Source organism: Miscanthus floridulus, chromosome 7, assembly GCF_019320115.1.
Source record: "Miscanthus floridulus cultivar M001 chromosome 7, ASM1932011v1, whole genome shotgun sequence".
Lineage (NCBI taxonomy): Eukaryota > Viridiplantae > Streptophyta > Magnoliopsida > Poales > Poaceae > Miscanthus > Miscanthus floridulus.
In genome coordinates, this window is record NC_089586.1 from 82266691 (window position 1) to 82286036 (window position 19346).

The following is a 19346-nucleotide window of genomic DNA, read 5'->3' on the forward strand; positions in this document are numbered from 1 at the left end:
ACTCCTCGGTGCTCAGACCTCACCACCTACGCCAAGGACTCCTCGGTGCTTGGACCTCGCCGCCTACGCCGGGGACTTCTCGCTCCTCGGTGCTCGGACATCACCAGCGACACCAGAGACTTCTCGCTCCTCGGTGCTCGGTCATCGCCAGCGACGTCGGGGACTCCTCGCTCCTCGGTGCTCGGTCATCGCCAGCGACGCCGAGGACTCCTCGCTCCTCGGTGCTCGATCATCGCCAGTGACGTCGGGGACTCCTTGCTCCTCGGTGCTCAGTCATCGCCAGCGATGCCGAGGACTCCTCGCTCCTCGGTGCTCGGTCATCGCCGCCTACGCCGGGGACTCCTCGCTCCTCGCTCCTTGCTCCTCCGTGCTCGGTCATCGCCGCCTATGTCGGGGACTCCTCGCTCCTCGCTCCTCGGTGCTCGGTTATCACCAGCGATGCCAGGGACTCCTCGCTCCTCGGTGCTCGGTCATCGCCAGCGACGCTGGGGACTCCTCACTCCTCGGTGCTCGGTCATCGTCGCCTATGCCGGGGACTCCTCGCTCCTTGCTCCTCGGTGCTCGGTCATCACCACCTACGTCCTCGCTCCTCGGTGCTCGGTCATTGCCGCCTACGCCGGGGACTCCTCGCTCCTCGGTGCTCGGTCATTGCCGCCGACGCTGGGGACTCCTTGCTCCTTGGTGCTCGATCATCGCCGCCTATGCTAGGAACTCCTCGCTCCTCCGAGGACTCCTCGGTGCTCGGTCATCGCCAGCAACACCGAGGACTCCTCGCTCCTCGGTGCTTAGTCATCGCCGCCTACGCCGGGGACTCCTCGATGCTCGGTCATCGCCAGCGACGCTGGAGACTCCTCGGTGCTCGGTCATCGTCGCCTACGTTGGGGACTCATTGTTCCTCGCTCCTCGGTGCTCGGTCATCGCCGCCTACGTCGGGGACTCCTCGCTCCTTGTTTCTCGATCATCGCTAGCTACGCCGAGAACTCCCTGGTTGGTCGGACATCGCTAGCTACACCGGGGACTCCTCGGTGCTCGGATCTTATTACATCTCGTCGATGTGCTATCAAGCTACTCCATGATGTTCGGATCAGGGTGCTGATCTTGGGCAGCACATCTAGGGTCTTGATACGCATATGTCGGACGACGTCGGCAAGCTTTTAGACTTCTTTTTCTTTGACCCTGCTACAAGACTCATTCTTCATCTTCCAGCAGGCTTGGGGACTAAGTGGGCACACTTCACTTGCGGTGAATGTGCTTGTTCTCATCTCGAGGCTACGCCCGGGGACTGGTTGCCTGCTCGGCTGGTCTTCTACTTTCTGCCCCTGGCACCATGTGACTATGTCACCTACTATTAGGTTTAGGGACTAGCTGTGGGGGTATGGCCCCTAAGACATGGGTTGCGCCCCTAGGGGTGGCTCGGCCCACAAGGTTAAGGCATGCACGATGCTGCTCGGTGTGCACCGTAAGACATTATATAGTACCAAATAGGCTACTTTACTTGTAACCCTATCTCCTCCAGAGTATATAAGGAGAGGTAGGGGTCCCCTAGCAGATAGGATCCATCAGGATCTATTAGATCGGATCTACATACAGATCAATATAATACACTAAAGATATAGGATGTAGGGTATTACGTCGATCAGACAGCCCGAACCTGTCTAAATCGCTATCTCTGCGCCTTGTGTCACCATCTGGTTCCTGATTACGCACACCCCCACCGACAAATCTACCATCATAGGATACCCCTCGATGGACTGCTGAGCATATTCTATCGACAGTTCTTAAATCCCACGTGGAGCTCCACCTCGGATGTCGCCGCGTTAGATGCCTTGTTAGAATAATCTACTGCTTCCTTATATGAACACACAACAAGGGAAAGGCGGCGCCAAAAAGGATCCCTGTTGTGATATTGTAGCCGCTGCAGGTGTAGGTGCAGGCGCCGAATGGCTCACCTGCAGCACTGTAGCCATATGTAGAGGCCGAAGTAGAGTCAGCCCTGTATGTTATCTAGTTATTGTTGCAGCATGTGTGCTGTACTAGGACTAGATGGATAGAGTTGTATAAATAGACTATCATGACAACTCAGTAAAGAGAGTTCATATTTGTCATCTCTCATACAGGGCTTCGACCAACGCTGGTGTCTTATACTGTGTGTGTATGCTCTGTTCTCCCTCTTTATCAACCTCAAGCCATAGTGTGTGGAGACGAACAACGCTTGTTTGTGGTCGGCTTAGCTAGTGGGTGCTCGACAACACTAGCGGGAGCTCGGCAAGACTAGTGAGTGGTTCACTCACCTGAGCCGGTGATCCTGTGAGCTAACAAGTGGTATCGGAGCCATACAAATGCCGTCGCCAGACTAACCGCTGGTGATGAATGACGGTTTGGAGATGGGCGATAGTAGTGGCACTGTTGTGGCTGCCCAGCCATGATCAGAGATCGTTGTTCGCATGGTATGGGAGGTCAGCAGCACTAGTTGGCCGACGCTAACTTGCACCAACTATGGAGAGTGGTCGGTGACCATGAAAGTCAAGCACAGAGCCCGATAGCTCTAGAATGCTATTGACATGGGCACCGACAATGAGGAAGATGACATGTCAGTGTTGGAGGCTATCATCGTTGCTGTACCGATGAAGTACAGGGAGCCGTTGGGGGCAAAGAGCTTGGCTAAGGAGGCGTGGGAGGCTATTGCGGCGATGCACGTCGGTTCCGACCATGCAAAGAAGGCGACGGCCTAGCTTCTGAAGCAGGAGTACGCCAATCTCAAGTTCAAGGATGGTGAAATGGTGGAGGACTTCTCCCTCCGCCTGCAAACGCTCATCAGCAAACTGAAGAGCCATGGCATCACCATCAACGAAGAGGAGGCGGTCTCCAAGCACCTCCACTCCGTACCAGCAAAGTACATCCAGATCACTCTCTCCATAGAGACGATGCTAGACTTGTCCACCCTCACCATTGAGGATGTGATAGGCCGTCTGCGGATGGTGGATGAGTGCCTAGAGCAGGCGATAGCAACAAAGGATAGCGACAAACTGCTGCTAACGGAAGAGGAGTGGGCTACTCGGAGGAACTCTGGGAAGGCAGCCTCCTCCAGCCGCGGTGGCGATGGCAAGCACCGTGGCAGGGCTTCTTCAGAGAAGAAGAAGCAGGTCGACCCCAATGCCTGTCGATGCTGCAGGAAGATGGGCCATTGGGCATGGGAGTGCCCAAAATTGCAAGCAGGAGAAGAAGGCTCAGGCTCATCTAGCACAAGCTGATGATGAGGATGAGGCCACTATCCTAATGACGACGTTCTATGCACTGCACAACGTCGAGGCCGAGGAGAAGGAAGAGACGACGATGGTGGAAGGACCTAGGAAGGCCCTGAAGACTGTCAACCTTGATGAACCATGCGCCCAAGTCCACCTCGGACATGTGGGCACCGACCAGAAGCAGCGGTGGTACCTAGACTCTGGTGCCAGCAACCATATGTCGGGCTCAAAGGCATCCTTCTCCGAGCTCAATGACGATGTTACTGGTACGGTAAAGTTTGGTGATGGCTCAAGGGTAGCTATCCAAGGACGCAACACCATCATCTTCAGGTGCCAGAACGGGGAGCACCGCACGCTAACGGATGTATATTACATCCCGCAGCTACGTTCCAGTATCATCAGCATTGGTCAGCTAGATAAGCGCGGTAGCGAGGTACACTTTGGCAAGAAGTCACTGCTCGCGGACATCCTCACCAAGTCGCTCAGACGTCTTCGACTCACGGAGCTAAAGGAGATGATCGGCATGGAGGGGTACAAAGGATAGTAGTAGGATTAGGAAAATAATTGTTAGAATAATCTACTGCTTTCTTGTATGAACACACAGCAAGGGGAAGACAGTGTCGAAAAGACTCCCTGCTCTGATACTGTAGCCGCTGCAGGTGCAGGCGCCGAACAGCTCACCTACAGCACTGTAGCCACATGCAGAGGCCGACGCAGAGTTAGCCCTATATGTTATCTAGTTAATATTGCACCATGTGCGCTGTAGTAGGACTAGATAGATAGTGTTGTATAAATAGACTACCATGATAACTCAGTAAAGAGAGTTCATATTTGTCATCTCCCATATAGAGCTTTGGCCAACGCTGGTGTCTTGTACTATGTATGTATGCTCTGTTCTTCCTCTTTTTCAACCTCAAGCCATAGTGTGTGAGGACAGACTTATTCGTGGTTGGCTTAGCTAGTGGATGCTCAACAACCCTAGCGGAAGCTCAGTAGAACTGGTGAGTGCACCTGAACCGGTGGCTAACATGCCTCACGTCGCTGTCGGCGGCCATCTATGGGTTCACCGCCGTCTGCCTCCTGTGCTGTGCCGCTACACCAGCTACCAGCATTAGCTCGAACCAGCGCTGCCATCGCCAATAGCCGACGCAGCGTTGCTCGCCGATGGATCGAGTAGATGAAGAGGGCTACGCTCCTCGCTACTTTGTGCGCTTCTTGGCATGGCCGTCCTGATCTCCATCTCCGCCGCACGCGTATCTCGCCTGCACGACTAGCGCCTCCTGGCAGTGTTGTCTCCCTCTGATCTGTCCTCCTCCTCCCTAAAGTACTTCTCGTGGCTGTGGTGGAGCAGCAGCACTTCACGTGGCCGTGGTCGAGGAAGACTTCCTGGGATGGAGCAGCAGGTTGCCTCCTTCGGTGCGTCGCTTCACCGGCATTGCTTGACACAGATCTCCATTGGCTCTTATCCTCGTGGTGCAGTACGACGGCGCAGCTAGCCGGAGTCCGAGACATCGAGGGCTGCTTCTGCCTCTAGGTAGGTACAGGGTGGCCGGAGCCTACACCCCGGCGGCGCATCCCCGTCCACATCGCTCGTCCCGCTTTAGTAGTCTAGCACGAGTGACTTGCCGGACGTCCCTGGCGTTGCCTGCTCTTTGGTGTTCGAGTAGCTGATGCCATACGTGGCACCCCACTCATCGAGACGCCGAAGCTGTCGCCGCATTAACGTACTGCGCGCCACCTACCAAAATGGCGTTCTTCCTTCAGAGCCTCCTGCTTGGGTGCGTGGTGCACCAACAGCTGCTGCGTTGATGGACAGACCTGTGCCCCCTCTCTCCACCACCGCTTGTTCATCCCAACATGCGCCGGCGTTAGGTGCAGGCGGCGAGAGCATCACGGACCTAGAGCTACTCCTCCCATGGTTCGGAGGCCACTAGCTCGGCGTTCATGTGCGTGCTTAGAAGTGCCCCCTTGCGAGCCCAGTTGGCGAGCAGCAGCAGTAGCTTACTAGCTTCTACGGCGCCACGTGGACTAAGTAGACATGGTAGCAGCCACATATGTGAAACTGGTATTCTAAGACCGGTTTGGAGCTTTAGTGATACATTTAGGCCCCGTTTGGTATGGCTTCAACTCTAGGTGGAGCTGCTCCACTCCAGACTTCCAGGTGGAGCTAGCTCTAGGTGGAGTTGGAACTATCTAATGGAGGTGTTTGGCTGGGAGGGTGTCCCTATCTCCAAAAAAGAGGAGTTTGAGGGTAGATTGCCATTCTTGCCCTGCTTATGTGGGTCCCACTGTCAGTGACTGCATCGTGTGGCGGTGGCCATCTAGAAGGGAGGAGCCATCGCATCCGCGTCACGTTCTCGTGTCGCCGGCCATCGGGAAGGGGAGAGCCGCTGTGTCCGCGTGGCCCCTGCGCCGCCGGCCATTGGGAAGGGGGAGCCAGCGTGTCCGCATTGTGTCCGCGTGGGATCTGTGTCGTGGGGCATTGGGCCTATGCGCATCCACGTCACGTTCTCGCACCGCCGGCCATCGGGAAGGGGAGAGCCACCGCGTCCGCATCGTGTTCGCGCGGGATCTGCATCGCTGGGCATCGGGCCTGTGCGCTAGCCGGTGAGCTCGGAGGAGCCACTCCCATGCTGCGCTTGCCGGAGGGAGACGGGCCGGCAGCCGCGGTCGCCGGAGGGGAGGCGGACGGCCACGCTCGACGGGAGGGAAACGGCCGCAGAGGAGCTCGGCGGCAAGGGGGAGGGCTCGGTCGTAGAGGAGCTCGGTGGCCACCCATGGCGGTGGGGGAGGAAGACAACAGCGTGGGAGGGAGAGAGTCACTACGTAGGGGGCTCGGGAGAAATAGAATCGAACCATTTTTTGTGTAACCAGTGGCAGTGGTGGGTAATTTCCCACCAACTTCACGAGGAGGTTCATATTGAGTGGTTTTGGAGCTGCAAAATAGGTGCTTCAAAACTCCACCTCCATTTGTACTACAGCTCCATAGAGTCGGCAGCTCCATAGAGTTTCAGAGTTGGGGTGTTTGGCTGGATTTTTTTATGGAGTTGCTGGAGTTTAGGAGTGGAGCCATGCCAAACAGGCCCTTAGGAGTTTAGGAACATGAAAATCAGGTTTTCATAGTACACGGACCTATTTGAGAACCTCCCGTAGATTTCACTCTTTCGATTTCGATGTTTCTATATTTTATACAAGGTAATTCTTTTTGAAAATTGATTTAGCAATTCCATTCTAAAAAAAGAGTCAAAAAAGGAAACAAAGACGATTAGGCTAGGCCCAACCTTCTTTTAGAGCATCTCCAAGAGTTTGCCAAAATTGACTTGGGAAATCTTGTGATTTGGCAAGTGCCTAAAACATATGGCAAGTGAAAAAAGATAGTATCTCCAATAGTTTGCCATTTGGGCTTGGCAAAATTAAAAAAGTAGGCCCACTTGCAAATCGGATCAACTGTTTTTCACCGTGACTCCTCGCCTAGCCACGCGCTACGACTCCTCGCCTGGCCACGTGACCTACTCCATGCGGGCATGAAGGGCGCCGCCTCCACGGACTGACATCTCTTCTTCCACCGCGTTGCGTCATCGCTGGTGGCCATCATTGATCTCCTACATCGAGCTAGGCACCCAACATCGCTGCATCATCCACCAAGCTAGGCACCCATCTCCTCCAAGACCTCAAGGTGATCTTCCCCATCGGTTCAGCAGCTCATAGTTTTGCCGAAGTCTCTTTCTATTTCTTGATATTGTAGTGGTGGCCATCATCGATATTCATATCTTTAGATTCAGTTTGTCGATATTGTATTGCAACACCTATATGCTTCTGTTTCTTGCAATGTACTGAGGAAAGGTCCCATCCGCCTCCAGGTGATCTAGGTTATTGATATTCTAGAACATTTGTCGGTCAAGAACCATGCCTAGGAAGAGATCCCTTCTTTGAAGACAGTTGGATGATTCATCATCCGATGATGATGATTTTGAGATATTAGCAGCTATTGTAACTGTGGACACCTTTGCCAATGCAAAAAAAACATGGTGGCTCTGTCCCAGTTCACAGAGTTCTTTACCGTGATAGAGAAGGCAGCCACGAGAGGATGTTTCAAGATTATTTGGCTGTAAATCCAACATACGGCCCTAAAATATTCCGTCGAAGGTTACTGTTCTTTCACTTCGGATTGACTTGTTGTCTGTGTTTAAATATTAGTCGAGTTGTTAAATTTTGTTTTGTTTTGTTCAGGTACAGGATGTCTAGGGAGCTTTTCTTACGCATAATGAAAGCTGTTGAAGGACATGATGATTACTTTGTGCAGAAAAGGAACGTGGCCAATGTACTTGGTTTGAGTTACTTCCAAAAAATCACTACCACAATGTGTATGCTCAGCTATGGGGTTCCCGTGGATGCGACAGATGAGTATGTTCGCATTGGCGAAAGTACTGCACTTGAGAGCCTACAGAGGTTTGTTGATGCAGTTGATGAACTGTTTGGAGAAGAGTACCTCAGATATCCCAATGAGGCGGACACAACACGCTTACTTGCAATCGGTGAGCAAAAAGGCTTTTCCAGGAATGTTAGAGTCCATAGATTGTATGCATTGGGCGTGGAAGAACTGTCCATATGAAAAACAGGGTCAGTACAAGGGGCACATGGAGAAGCCCACTATCATTTTGGAGGCTGTTGCCTCGAACGACCTTTGGATATGGCATGCCTTCTTTGGAATGCCCGGGTCTCACAATGACATCAATGTTCTTCATAGGTCTCCTTTGTTTGATAACTTGGCAGAAGGTAGAGCTCCAGAAGTGAACTTTTCGGTTAATGGCCATGATTACACAATGGGTTGTTATCTTGTAGATGGCATATACCCCACATGGGCTACTTTAGTCAAGTCGATCACTCTTCCTATGGGGAACAAGAGCCAATATTTTGCCAGAGTGCAGGAAGCAGCGAGGAAGATGGTCGAGAGAGCTTTTGGGGTTCTTCAATCTAGGTTTGCCATTGTTCGAGGGCCAGCTCGCATTTGGGACATACAGACATTATCAAAGATCATGAGGGCTTGTGTGATCATGCACAACGTGATTGTGGAAGATGAAGGATTTGTTGTTGACCCTAACAAGCGTTTTGATTACGGTGGTGAAAATGTAGAACCTGCTCATGGCCAACCTACTCGTACACTTGATGAATACATTTATGCGCACAGAAGGATCAGAGACAAGGAAACTCATTTGCAGTTGAAAGAAGACCTCATCGAGCACCTGTAGAACCATCATCCTGCTTTATATTAGCTTATATTCAGATGTAATCTTTTTTTACTTAAATATTCAGCAAATCTTTTGATTCAGTGCATGGACATCGACAGATTCTGCCGTGAGCAACAACGCCTACATGTACTGACGAGCACAACACAGGAGCTAGCACAACACAGCTAGCACGCCATGTACTAATTTAATTCATACTTGAACTGCAACTTAAATAATGATTCTACCCAACAACTCAACAACTCATATAACTCATATAACAAGACCTTGAACTAAAGGTTTCATAAGTGAACAACTCATATAACAAGACCTTGAACTAAAGGTTTCATAACTAAACTTATATAAGAACTAAACTTAATTTTCACACTGCCTCTCGACAATCTTCTTCTGCATCGTCTCAAGCCATTCACGCTGGATCGGGTTGAGGGAGGACATGTCCGCTAACATAATTTCTTTTTCCTCTTTGAGTAGCTTCGCTTCTGCTTTTTTTTCTTCATTTGCCACCCTCTTCTTCTCTAGCTCTAGTGCAGCCTTCTCTAGCTCTAGTGTAGCCATGAACCTCTCCTCTTTGGCCTTCTCCTTTTCCATGTCCAAGACCTCCTTCTTTGCCATCATCTTGTCCAAAGCTTCCATGCAAGCCTCGCCACCTCCACGCCTCAAATTTTCTTTTGCCTTCTTTATCCCTTCTGGCCTTTTCCTTGGTACAGTTTCTTCAGCATCAACTTCTACAACTTGATCATTATTAGTGGCTTCTTCCTCCCTCGGCCTGGACACCTTCTGTTTTTCTTGATTGCTTGTTTCTCTTTCTCCAGCTCAGCAAGTTCTATCATCTTTGCTTTCCACTTGTCTTCCTCCTTCAATATGGTCCAACAATGTAGAAGACCAAAAGTTTTTTTGTCCTTGTCTAATTCCACATACAACTTTTTTGCTTCGTTAATCTGTACAGGGAAATTGTCAGTTTATATATCATTTACAAATAATCAAAGTTAAAGTAAAAACAACACATGCTACATACCTTGTCTTCGATAGTTAACCCACTTTGATTCCTACGTAGAATGGCCTCATAGGCTGAACAAAACTTGTTCACTTGAAACTGAATTGTCAGCCACCTATGCATAATGGAACTCTCTGTCCTCTCAGCTGTAGTTTTCCTGTGCTTCTCAAAGTAAGCATGAACTCTTCCCCAAAAAGTTGAACGAGATTGATCGGCACCGTTAATGGGATCTTTGCTAACATTCAACCAACCCGAGCATACAACTTTGTCTTCCTTCCAATGAAAATTCTTTGTCCTCTTGGCTCCCTTTGTATTGCGGCTAGCATGCACTTCGTCATGAGTATGAGTGTCTTGAGTGAATCCAAAGTTGATGTCGTCCAAACCAGCAACAGTACCATCTTCTCCATTGAGAAGAATGTCCGACAAGAAATTTCCATCTTCTCCATCCATCTTTAGTCTAAAAAAAATTGATGACCCACACGGTTAATGAAATAATAAACACAGTAATTTCACAATACTATTGATGACAAACATGGTGATTTGTTTTTAACACTATGGTAATAAAATAGTGCATATGTACATCTGTTGATTGAAAACTGTGTACAAATGAAAATAACGCTACTAGTACTTCACATGACACTATGACAGGTAGCTGTGCAAGTTCACAGAAACACAATGCCTTGGGGTGTGTTTAGTTGCCAAACTTTGGATGTGAAAAGTTGATAAAATGTACTATAGCGTCAGTGTAGCATTTCGTTTATATTTGGTAATAATTGTCCAACCGTTGACTAATTAGGCTCAAAATGTTCGTCTCGCAAAGTACAACCAAACTGTACAATTAATTTTTAATTTCGTCTACTTTTAGTATTCCATGCATGTACCACAAGTTTGATGTGACGGAGAATTTTCTTTTTGTATAGTGCAAAAGTTGAGAGTTTGGGAGGAACTAAACTAAGGGCTTGATCATCAAAAGTTGTGATATGACAGGTAGCTGTGCAAGTTCACAGAAACACTATAGGGTCTGTTTAGTTCCCAAAAAATTTTGCGCAGTAACCATCACATCGAATCTTGCGGCACATGCATGGAGTACTAAATGTAGACGAAAAAAAACTAATTACACAATTGGGTGAGAAATCGCGAGACGAAACTTTCGAACCTAATTAGTCCATAATTAGACACTAATTACCAAATACAAACGAAAGTGCTACAGTAGCCAAAACCTAAAAATTTTTGGATCTAAACGCGCCCATAGTTGATGGCATAGTACACAAACAATATAATATGAACCCTACCTTGACTCTCAGATCAAGGGCAATGGCTCTAGCTATCACCACCAAATAATAACCCTAGGTCGAGGAAGAACATACCTACGCCACGCAGCAGCTGTCGAAGCTTCTTTGCCAGGCCGGCGCGCGGCGACTGCGTGACTCCTCGTCTGAGCGCGACTCCTCGTCTGATCGCTGGGAGTTCAGGGGCGCGCGGAGATTTATCGCCGCTACGAGTCCTGGGTCGCGCGGGAACGAGCACATGAAGTGTTCTGGCGCGCGTGGGAGAGGAGGCGGCGGAGGCCGAAATCACAATGGCAAGTGACTTGGCCGCGCGCAAATATGCGCGTGCGGTGCTGCTCGATGCTAAGTTGCCAAAAGATGCCAAGTCATTTGCCAAACTATTGGAGGATCAATTTTCTAGTTTTGCAAAAAAAAAAAAGAGATAGTAAGTGGATTTAGCAAACTCTTTGAGATGCTCTTACTTGTTTCTTTGCACCGCTCAAATACAAACTACCCGCGACCGCGACGGTTCAAAACCAGATTCCGACCGAAACCCCAAATCCCCTTGGCGGCGAGCTGACCGGCGATGCGTCCGCCGGCCCCCTCTGCCGCTTCCTCGTCCTCCTACAGCCAGCGCGAGCCCCGCCCGGAGAACCCTCTCCTCCTCCTCCCCTCCTCTCGCGTCACCAAGCTCTCGCTCGGTTGTCCCCTCCTCGACCGCCTCCTCTCCGGCGGCCTCCCCGCCGCCTCCGTTACCGAGATAGCCGGCGAGTCCGCCACTGGCAAGACCCAGCTCTGCCTCCAGCTCGCCCTCCTCGCGCCCCAGTCCCCGCTCTCCGCCTCCTCCCTCTTCCTCCACTCCGACCTCCCATTCCCCCTCCACCGCCTCCGCCGCCTCGCCCCCAAATCCCGCCCCGATATCCTCGACCACGTCCTCGTCGCCGCCGCGCACTCCCCCACCGACCTCCTCTCCCTCCTCGCCCGCGCCCAGCGCCTGCTCGCCAACCCCGGCCGCTCCCCGCACCGCCTCCCCATCCGCCTCATCCTCCTCGACTCCGTCGCCTCCCTCTTCCGCGCCGACTTCGACGCCTCCCCCGCCGACCTCAGGCGCCGCTCCGCGCTCTTCTTCCAGATCTCGGCGAAGCTCAAGGAGCTGGCGTACAGGCACCAGTGCGTGGTGGTGGTGACCAACCAGGTGGTGGACGTGCTGGAGGGGGGCGCCGGGAACACCGTGGCGTGGTCGTCGGGGCGCCGTGTCAGCCCGGCGCTCGGGATCGCCTGGGCTAACTGCGTCAACACGCGCCTGTTCCTGACGCGGGAGGTGGACAGGGATGGCGCCAGCGGGGGCGCAAGGAGGCGGATGAAAGTGGCGTTCGCGCCGCACCTGCCGGAACGGTATTGCGAGTTTGTGATACGGAGGGACGGCGTCTTTGGCGTCGAGCCGGCGGAGAGGTAGGCGCTCCTCTTCTTGTACGTCTCTTGTCATGACTCGTTACAGAAGAAATGCGTGACCGTAACATGTTTGATGAAATGTCCACGTTGGTAGTTGGATTTCACACATCCTTTTTACTTCAATTGTTAAGAATGGATGTGAAGCCATGTATGTAAATTAGACGTGTCACAACACAATGTACAAGTGATCGAACCTTTCTGGGGACAGAGGCTTTGTAACAATCGTCATGGCTATTTTCAAAGTCTGAAATCAAAAACTAAGTTGTCTTCTTGGATGCTCCTAAACTGAAGTTTTGACAGCTTGTAAATTTATGTACTAATGGGATTAATGCTTTTCAATGAAAAAATAGTGAAATTTTAGTAATGATCCATTTGCCATGCCAATATGGAGTTATGGACCCTACTGTTGATTTGTAGCTGATACAGTACAGTGTGCAATCAAGTCAATCATCAACCTTAAACTTCAATTGCAGACTGTCCTGGTCCTTATGAATTATGATGCTACTGAAAGTAATATGCTATCTGAACATGTGGACTAGCTTTCAGCTGAACTTTCTCTGGCTTGCATTTACTAAAACATCGTATATGGAGCAATGATGTGCATACTTGAATTAATGTATCTGGGAGGTAAAGGGCTCAGGAAAATATTCAATATGAGATCATTTGAAGGTCAAAGAATAAACCAAATTTAAGAATTTACGGTGGTCTTTTGAAATTAGCACCAGGGTTGATTATTGAATTAAACTGGTAAAGTGAAGCACACCCAAAATAGTATTAATCCTACACAAAGAGATCTTTTCTACTGCAATTACAGAATTTATTAGACCCACGATCAATGATAGTTTTTATTAGTATAGTACACGAAAGACATCCACAAGTGCATTTATATGATCAATGCTTCTGACGTCATCCTGTGACTGAAACATGCTTTGGTATTAGTATTAGCTATTTATCACACTTGAAGCAGTGCTGTCTCACACTATCACTGAAGGTATCCTATGCCAGGTAACAGGAGTAACATGTCTTACTTCAAAGCTCCATTACTAAAGCTTCCACCAGAATATGCAGCGTTTCACCTGTTTTTCTTCCATAATCAGATTGGTTGAAGCTTCTCTCTATAACCAATACATTGATTCGGACAAGTGAGCTGTCTTGATTGAACAGTTCTGGTGGCAATTCAATGGAGCACCACCTTCTGTGCCCTTAACTTCATCATAGCTTCCCTCTAGTGCCACTACGTAGTACGTGCAGCAAGATTTATAACAGCAAGATTTATAACCAAATGCCCATTCCTATCTTGTCTAGGTATGCAGGTCTTGGGATGTAGAAATAAAACTCGACCAACCTAGGAGGAACTAGGTGGCATTGTAAATAAGAAGAAATAGGCATCTAAATTCTTGTCAAAGAGGACGTGAACCTAGGTTGTAGAACTAGACATGTACGAAGCACTGCTATGATGGGTGTTTTAAGAGCACTATATGTTGGGCTGGATTGTGGCCCGTGGAGAATAGGAAGATCCCTGCGGTAATAGTTGTTAACTTGCTTGGTGCATCCTTTCTTTTCCTTTATTTATTCAGCAACTGGTTCTATATTTTGGTACTTCGGTTGAATAAAAATATGGTTCATCAATTATGAACTTGAGCTCTATTTACTTATTTAGTATATAGCATGACTGTTTTAGCCATTGCTAGGTGGGCTAATTAGGCTTGGGTTCTTGTGTAGACTATATGTCTATTGGATAGCCAAGCAATATTTTATGGAAGTTCTCTTATTTGATCGAAATTAACAGTCAAGAAATGGATAGAGCCAAGCAACCAATTTACAGAAGTAGATGGTCTACCATCACCGTTGCATTATTAAGCTATACAAGCTTCCAGGTCCAACCTGCTTTGGTTAGGTTGATCATGACAATATAACTAGTGAATGAGACCATGCAACTTGTATTCTTCCAAAGCCGTCTTATAGGGCAGCATCCATCTTAATGCCTGGGAAGACTTTCAGTAAATGCCAAGTTAGCATTGTGTACAACTTTGGCTGATCTCCTCCATATATGGCAAGCAAAGTACCATGCAGAAGTAGAGCACATCAAGCAACAGTTCAGAGGTGTGAGCATAAACAAAGTGTCTACAAAGTTACCAGAGTAGAAAGGCACAAAATAACCAACACAAACAATCATCTTGTCATGGGCTCCCTGGCCCTAAGTGCTGGGACAAGCGAGGACCAAAGGAGGGCTCTGGCCGGCCAAAGGCTGGGCCAAGGCGGCCCAGCTGTGCCCACAGGAAAGGGGGGGGGGGGGGGGGGGGGGGGGGGGGGGGGAGAGTCCAAATCTATAAGGATTCTACCTATAGATTGCTTGGAGGTCAAGTCGCTTAAGGACTATAAATATAGGGGTCATGTACTCATTATAATCAAGAAGGAAATAGAGGTTTATCCTCTTATTCTCCCTGCTCTCCAGCTCTCCAGCCGCCGCCCTCTCCCTGGCCGCACGCCCCTGCCTCCTCTACGCCGTCACCGCCACTGTCCTGGGCAGGCCGGCGCCATAGCCGCCCCCTCCACCATCCAAACACCCCCAAACCAATCTACGCCCATCACACATCTCATACATCGCAAATATATGCAAACATGTCAAGGTAAGTGCGCTGCTAGCTAGTGCTTCTTCTTATATATCTCCTTAGAAGTCTGGAGGGAACAATCACTTTTCTGATCATTGTTCATATCATTTCTAGGTGCACCTGAACCCAGATGGATACTGATAAGCTTAATTTAAACTTGTCGCTCCATCAGTCATAATCCTCCAAGTATTCCAACAATATTTTCTTTCAGCTACTGTCCTAAGAAGTTCCAGAATGCTCAGGCTTTAGGTGGCCACCAAAATCAGCATAAGCTCCAGTGTAATCTTGGGAAGAGGAATCAAGAGGTTACTCTAGCAAAAAGCCAAGGGAAAGATGAAAATTCAGGGGTGAAAGTGGGAATCTTCACTCTCTGCTGAATTTGGCAATAGTGGTGTTCCACGAGGAAAGAAGCATGGTGAAGAGGTTTGACGAGTATTGCAGAGGGCAAGTGCTTCAGCAGTAGTATCTGGTACTATGATCCAAAAAGTTTTTCAACAGGAGGTTGGCAGTGAAGATCTACAAAATGAGATAATGGACTTGTCCCTTAAGTTATAATATGTAGTCCCCTTTCATATTTGCATGCTGTTTCCTTCTTGTTGTGGTTTGAATTTCCGCAGGTTACATATTTATATAACATTGCCTGCAGTGGTTTAATAACTTTCTTGGATCCATGAACATTGAAGTGAGATCACCATGTTTGCTAACCTGCTGCATGAAAGCAGTCCAGAAGTCATCCAAGGTCCAATGTTGGGATACTCTTTCGTATAAAAGGACCCATTTGTCACAGGTGTGATGTAATCCGTAATTAATTGGCACAAATAAATCATACCCTTTTACCATCAGTGATCAGTTTATGGAATATTTTGTGTTCTCATAATGGTTTTAAGGATCAGTAAAGATCACGTTTATGGGAAAATTCTTAGCTTCACTACTTAGCAGATGATGGGTCCCCACGCCACGTGCAGGAACACGGCCTCGCTGCCGACGGAGCGGTAGAACCAGCTCCCGCGGTTTGCGCGGCGGCGCCCCTTGGTCTTGTCGGCGCAGAGGAAGAAGCGGCGTGGGGACGCATCATCTTTGCCATGCCCATGCGCAGGTCGAAGGAGAGGCCGGCGAGGTCGAAGGCCTCCGGCAGGCCCGCGCAGCACGGGTGGACGTCGTGGTCGAGGCTGGGGCGGTGGTAGAGGAACCCGCGCGCAGCGCCGCCACACGCGTCGCAGAGCCTCCGGTACCGGCCGGGGGCCTTGTCGAGGAACAGGAACTCATTGCCGCCGATCTCCCGCAGCCAGAGGCGGAACCATTAGGCCTCGTTCGTTTTGGCCCGGAACGGCCTGGAACACGGCCTGATTGACGTGGCCCGGTTCAAAGTCAGGTCGGGCCAGGATTGGTCGTTCGGTTAGATACGGCCCGGAAAGGAAACTGGCCAGGTTTGGCCATTCCGCTCTCTCCACGGCCCGGAACAAAGCCACACCTCCTACCCTTCGGATCGGATCATGGAGGGAGGCGGCGCGAGGTACGACGCGAGAACAAGAGGCGAGGCGACCACGAGCTCCCGCAGTGGAGGCGATGGCGGGGCGGCACGAGGCGACGGTGACGACGACGCCATCGTCTCCAACCGTACGTCCTTCCCCTTCCTCATCCTTCTTGACGGTGATCCCCTCGCTCTCCCCTTCGTCCTCGTCATCTCTCTCTCTAGGGTTTTTGATCCTGGACGACGAGCACGATGATCTAGTTCTAGTTGAGATCCGCGGTGCGGGTATGCGGGATATGGATTAAATTTTGCGCTAGTGAGTTCTCCTCTTCCTTCCCCTTTTTTCTCCCTGGTGCTGCCTAGGGTTCATAGTTCTTGAAGTCAAGATTCTTTTTCTTATAAAGTATTGAAGCCTCGATTGGTTAATGATGAGTTGATGCAATTGCTTGGGTGTTCTGTTTACACACTGTTCCTTGTGTTCTGATTACAAAGTCGCTAGGTGATTCCTGACAGGAGTTAGGAAATGTGGGTAGGTTCTTAGGTGGTGTTGAGTTGTTATATATGACAAATATATTGCGGTCCTAAATGAGAAGGTAGATGCCTAACATGATGCCTGTTATGTTTAATTGTGGTGCCTTCTTGCTGTATGAGTTTTGTCACCATATCCTGATATCCATGTGTCATGAGTTATGCAACTGCAGAGACAACTTATTTAGCAACTTTAGTCTGACTGAAAATCAACCATTTGATGTGAGATGCCGTATTATTTTGTTTTGTTTTCCAAAAAAGAGAAAAAATGCACTGATTGGACCAAAGACTTGTACAGATAGCAGAGTACTAGTAGCATACTCCTCGTAGCAAAATTGAAGTTGACGTACTACAATATGTCATAATCCTTGCTAGCTTATTTTGTGTTAATTGTGACCATGGCTGCTGCTGAAATGCTGCAACTTATATTCAGTTTCTGAACTTCATTATGTATCTCGTGCATGCTTGTCTTCTATTAGTATGGCGACCTGGTTACGTATATGCTTCATCCATTTTAAGTGCTGACTGTAATGGTTTAGTTCAGTTTATTAATTGATTCCATACAATTTAATCATATTCGTAAGTCTATAGTAACTGTAACTTAAATATGAGTATTGCCTGCCAAGTCAAACATATGCTTAGATCACTGTAAACATGGAAGTATGATATGGATGTGAGGAAAACATTGGAAACCACCTGCTAAGCGCAAACTTCTTGTCTGAACCAAATCAGCACCATGAATACCTAGTGATTTAATTATCTGGACCTATAGTAGATGCTTACTCATGTCTTGTCCATTCTATAAACGTCTGCATTGTAGAACTAGCCTCTGATGTGTTTTATCATCATATGTCCGTCAGAAAACTTATTGCCATATAGTCCCTATTCTTCATTCTTATAAAAGTAAATTATTGCCACAATGTATAATAGATGCCATGTGCACTTGTGCTAATTCATGAAGATCCTAGTCACACCAGTGGTGCATCTTTATTTGGTGGAACTTATCTCTACTTGTAAAAAAAATTCATGTGCTGGTGCCACTCTGATGGTGTGGCAGCAACAGCAGTACCCAGCTGCATGCCTGTGCACTTGTACTAATTCATGAAGATGCTAGTCTCCTTTTCAAATATCCACTCTGATTTAATACCTGTGCACTCTGATTTTCAAATGACATCTGCAGTGTTACTAATTTAATTTTAGCAGTACTCGTTGCTTGCTTATTATACTTGCAGTGCATATAATTTAATTAACTCTTGGCTTATACATGTACTATTGTATTTTACCTATAAAAGAATTTTTTGTTCTATATTTTAGAATTTGTTGCGAGATCTCATAGTATTATTTATACTATGATCAGTAGGACTATTCCTATTTTGGTTAGGAGCTAGGGCTAATGGATTATATATTTTTTAGAATTGCAGTTCTCCATTAGAATTTTAGTTAGGAGCTAGGGCTAATCTAATTTGTCACTGTTCTTGATTATGAATCCAAATACTATTGTCATGTCACTGGAACTGATGTTGAACTTTTTGTCTACCAGACTTGAGAGGCTTGAGTGTGCAGGAGGTCTAAGGTCTTCATATATTTATCAACATCACTAGATAACTTAGAGTTCTTGTAACTTCTATGAGAGATTTATGTTTCCGCCTGATCAAACTCTATTTTATCTTGATCAAGACTGGAAGACTCAAAGGATGATGCTTATTGATCAAGACTTTATTTTTGTTTGCTACTTGTCTGCTACTTCTCCCCTCATTTCAGTCCCTTACTTTTCATACATATAGATAAATGTTTACTGTCAAGTTGCTATCAAACAAGCTGCTAATGTATACTGTAACCTTGATTTGCTATTAAGCAAGTGACCTTGATTTGCTGTCAAACAAGTGTTTACGTTAAGTCGTTAAAGTTTTCATTCCTGGCTGAAACGAACGGGCCTCATGTTGTAGAGTATTGATTCTTGGGCCAGATCCATTGGTGACCAGGTTTCATTGAACCACCCGGATTCACTCGATCCGGCCCAGGAATAGAAACAGGCATGTTTTCAACCTTGCACAAACGAACGAGGTCTTAGTGGACTGGATAAATATAAATGATACATCATATGTGTGATAAATATGTACATAAATGTATATTTCAACATATTTTTCTATGCTTCTACGTATGCAGTGAGTGTTCATAAAAAAAATCACAACATTACGATAAAATATGAAAAAAAACTTCACTGTTTTGGACGGGTTTTGTGTGTGTGGGTGGGTGTTGGGGGGGGGGGGGAGGGGGGGGGGGGGGACTGCCGTTCTGGTTCTGCCTCTGCCCGCAGCGCAGGTGCGAGCGCGCAACCGATGTGGAGGTCGAGGTCGCACGCTGTGCCGCGCCCGCACTCGTACCTCTCGCTGGCGCCGTGCAATTTGCACCCGTCGCAAAGGAACTTGACGCCGTCGTCGCCGCTGACAAGCTCGAGGCTGTGGTGTTGGATCCGGTGCCGGATTTTCGATGGTAGGTCGCCATGGTCGACACTCGACAGTGGGCCCGA

At 48.5% G+C, this 19346-nt stretch overlaps 1 protein-coding gene and 2 pseudogenes across 4 annotated transcripts; 2 read left to right on the top strand and 1 right to left on the bottom strand.

Moving 5' to 3' along the window:
* Positions 1 to 7482: 7482 nt before the first annotated feature.
* LOC136466876 (protein ALP1-like) lies at positions 7483 to 8518 on the top strand (annotated as a pseudogene).
* A 251-nt stretch (positions 8519 to 8769) lies between these two features.
* LOC136463597 (glutathione S-transferase T3-like) lies at positions 8770 to 10982 on the bottom strand (annotated as a pseudogene).
* Positions 10983 to 11339: 357 nt separating this feature from the next.
* On the top strand, positions 11340 to 18456 carry LOC136463598 (DNA repair protein XRCC3 homolog). Of its 4 annotated transcripts, none has more exons than XM_066462577.1 (2): positions 11340 to 12205; positions 18357 to 18456. In XM_066462577.1, the coding sequence occupies exons 1-2, from the start codon at positions 11340 to 11342 to the stop codon at positions 18415 to 18417; spliced, it is 927 nt and encodes a 308-aa protein (XP_066318674.1). In that variant the 3' UTR covers positions 18418 to 18456. The 4 variants fall into 4 exon arrangements, 3 of the variants coding, with proteins under 3 accessions (XP_066318674.1, XP_066318675.1, XP_066318676.1); XM_066462578.1 differs by lacking the exon at positions 18357 to 18456 and adding an exon at positions 14932 to 15169; XM_066462579.1 differs by lacking the exon at positions 18357 to 18456 and adding an exon at positions 13211 to 13343.
* Positions 18457 to 19346: the final 890 nt, after the last annotated feature.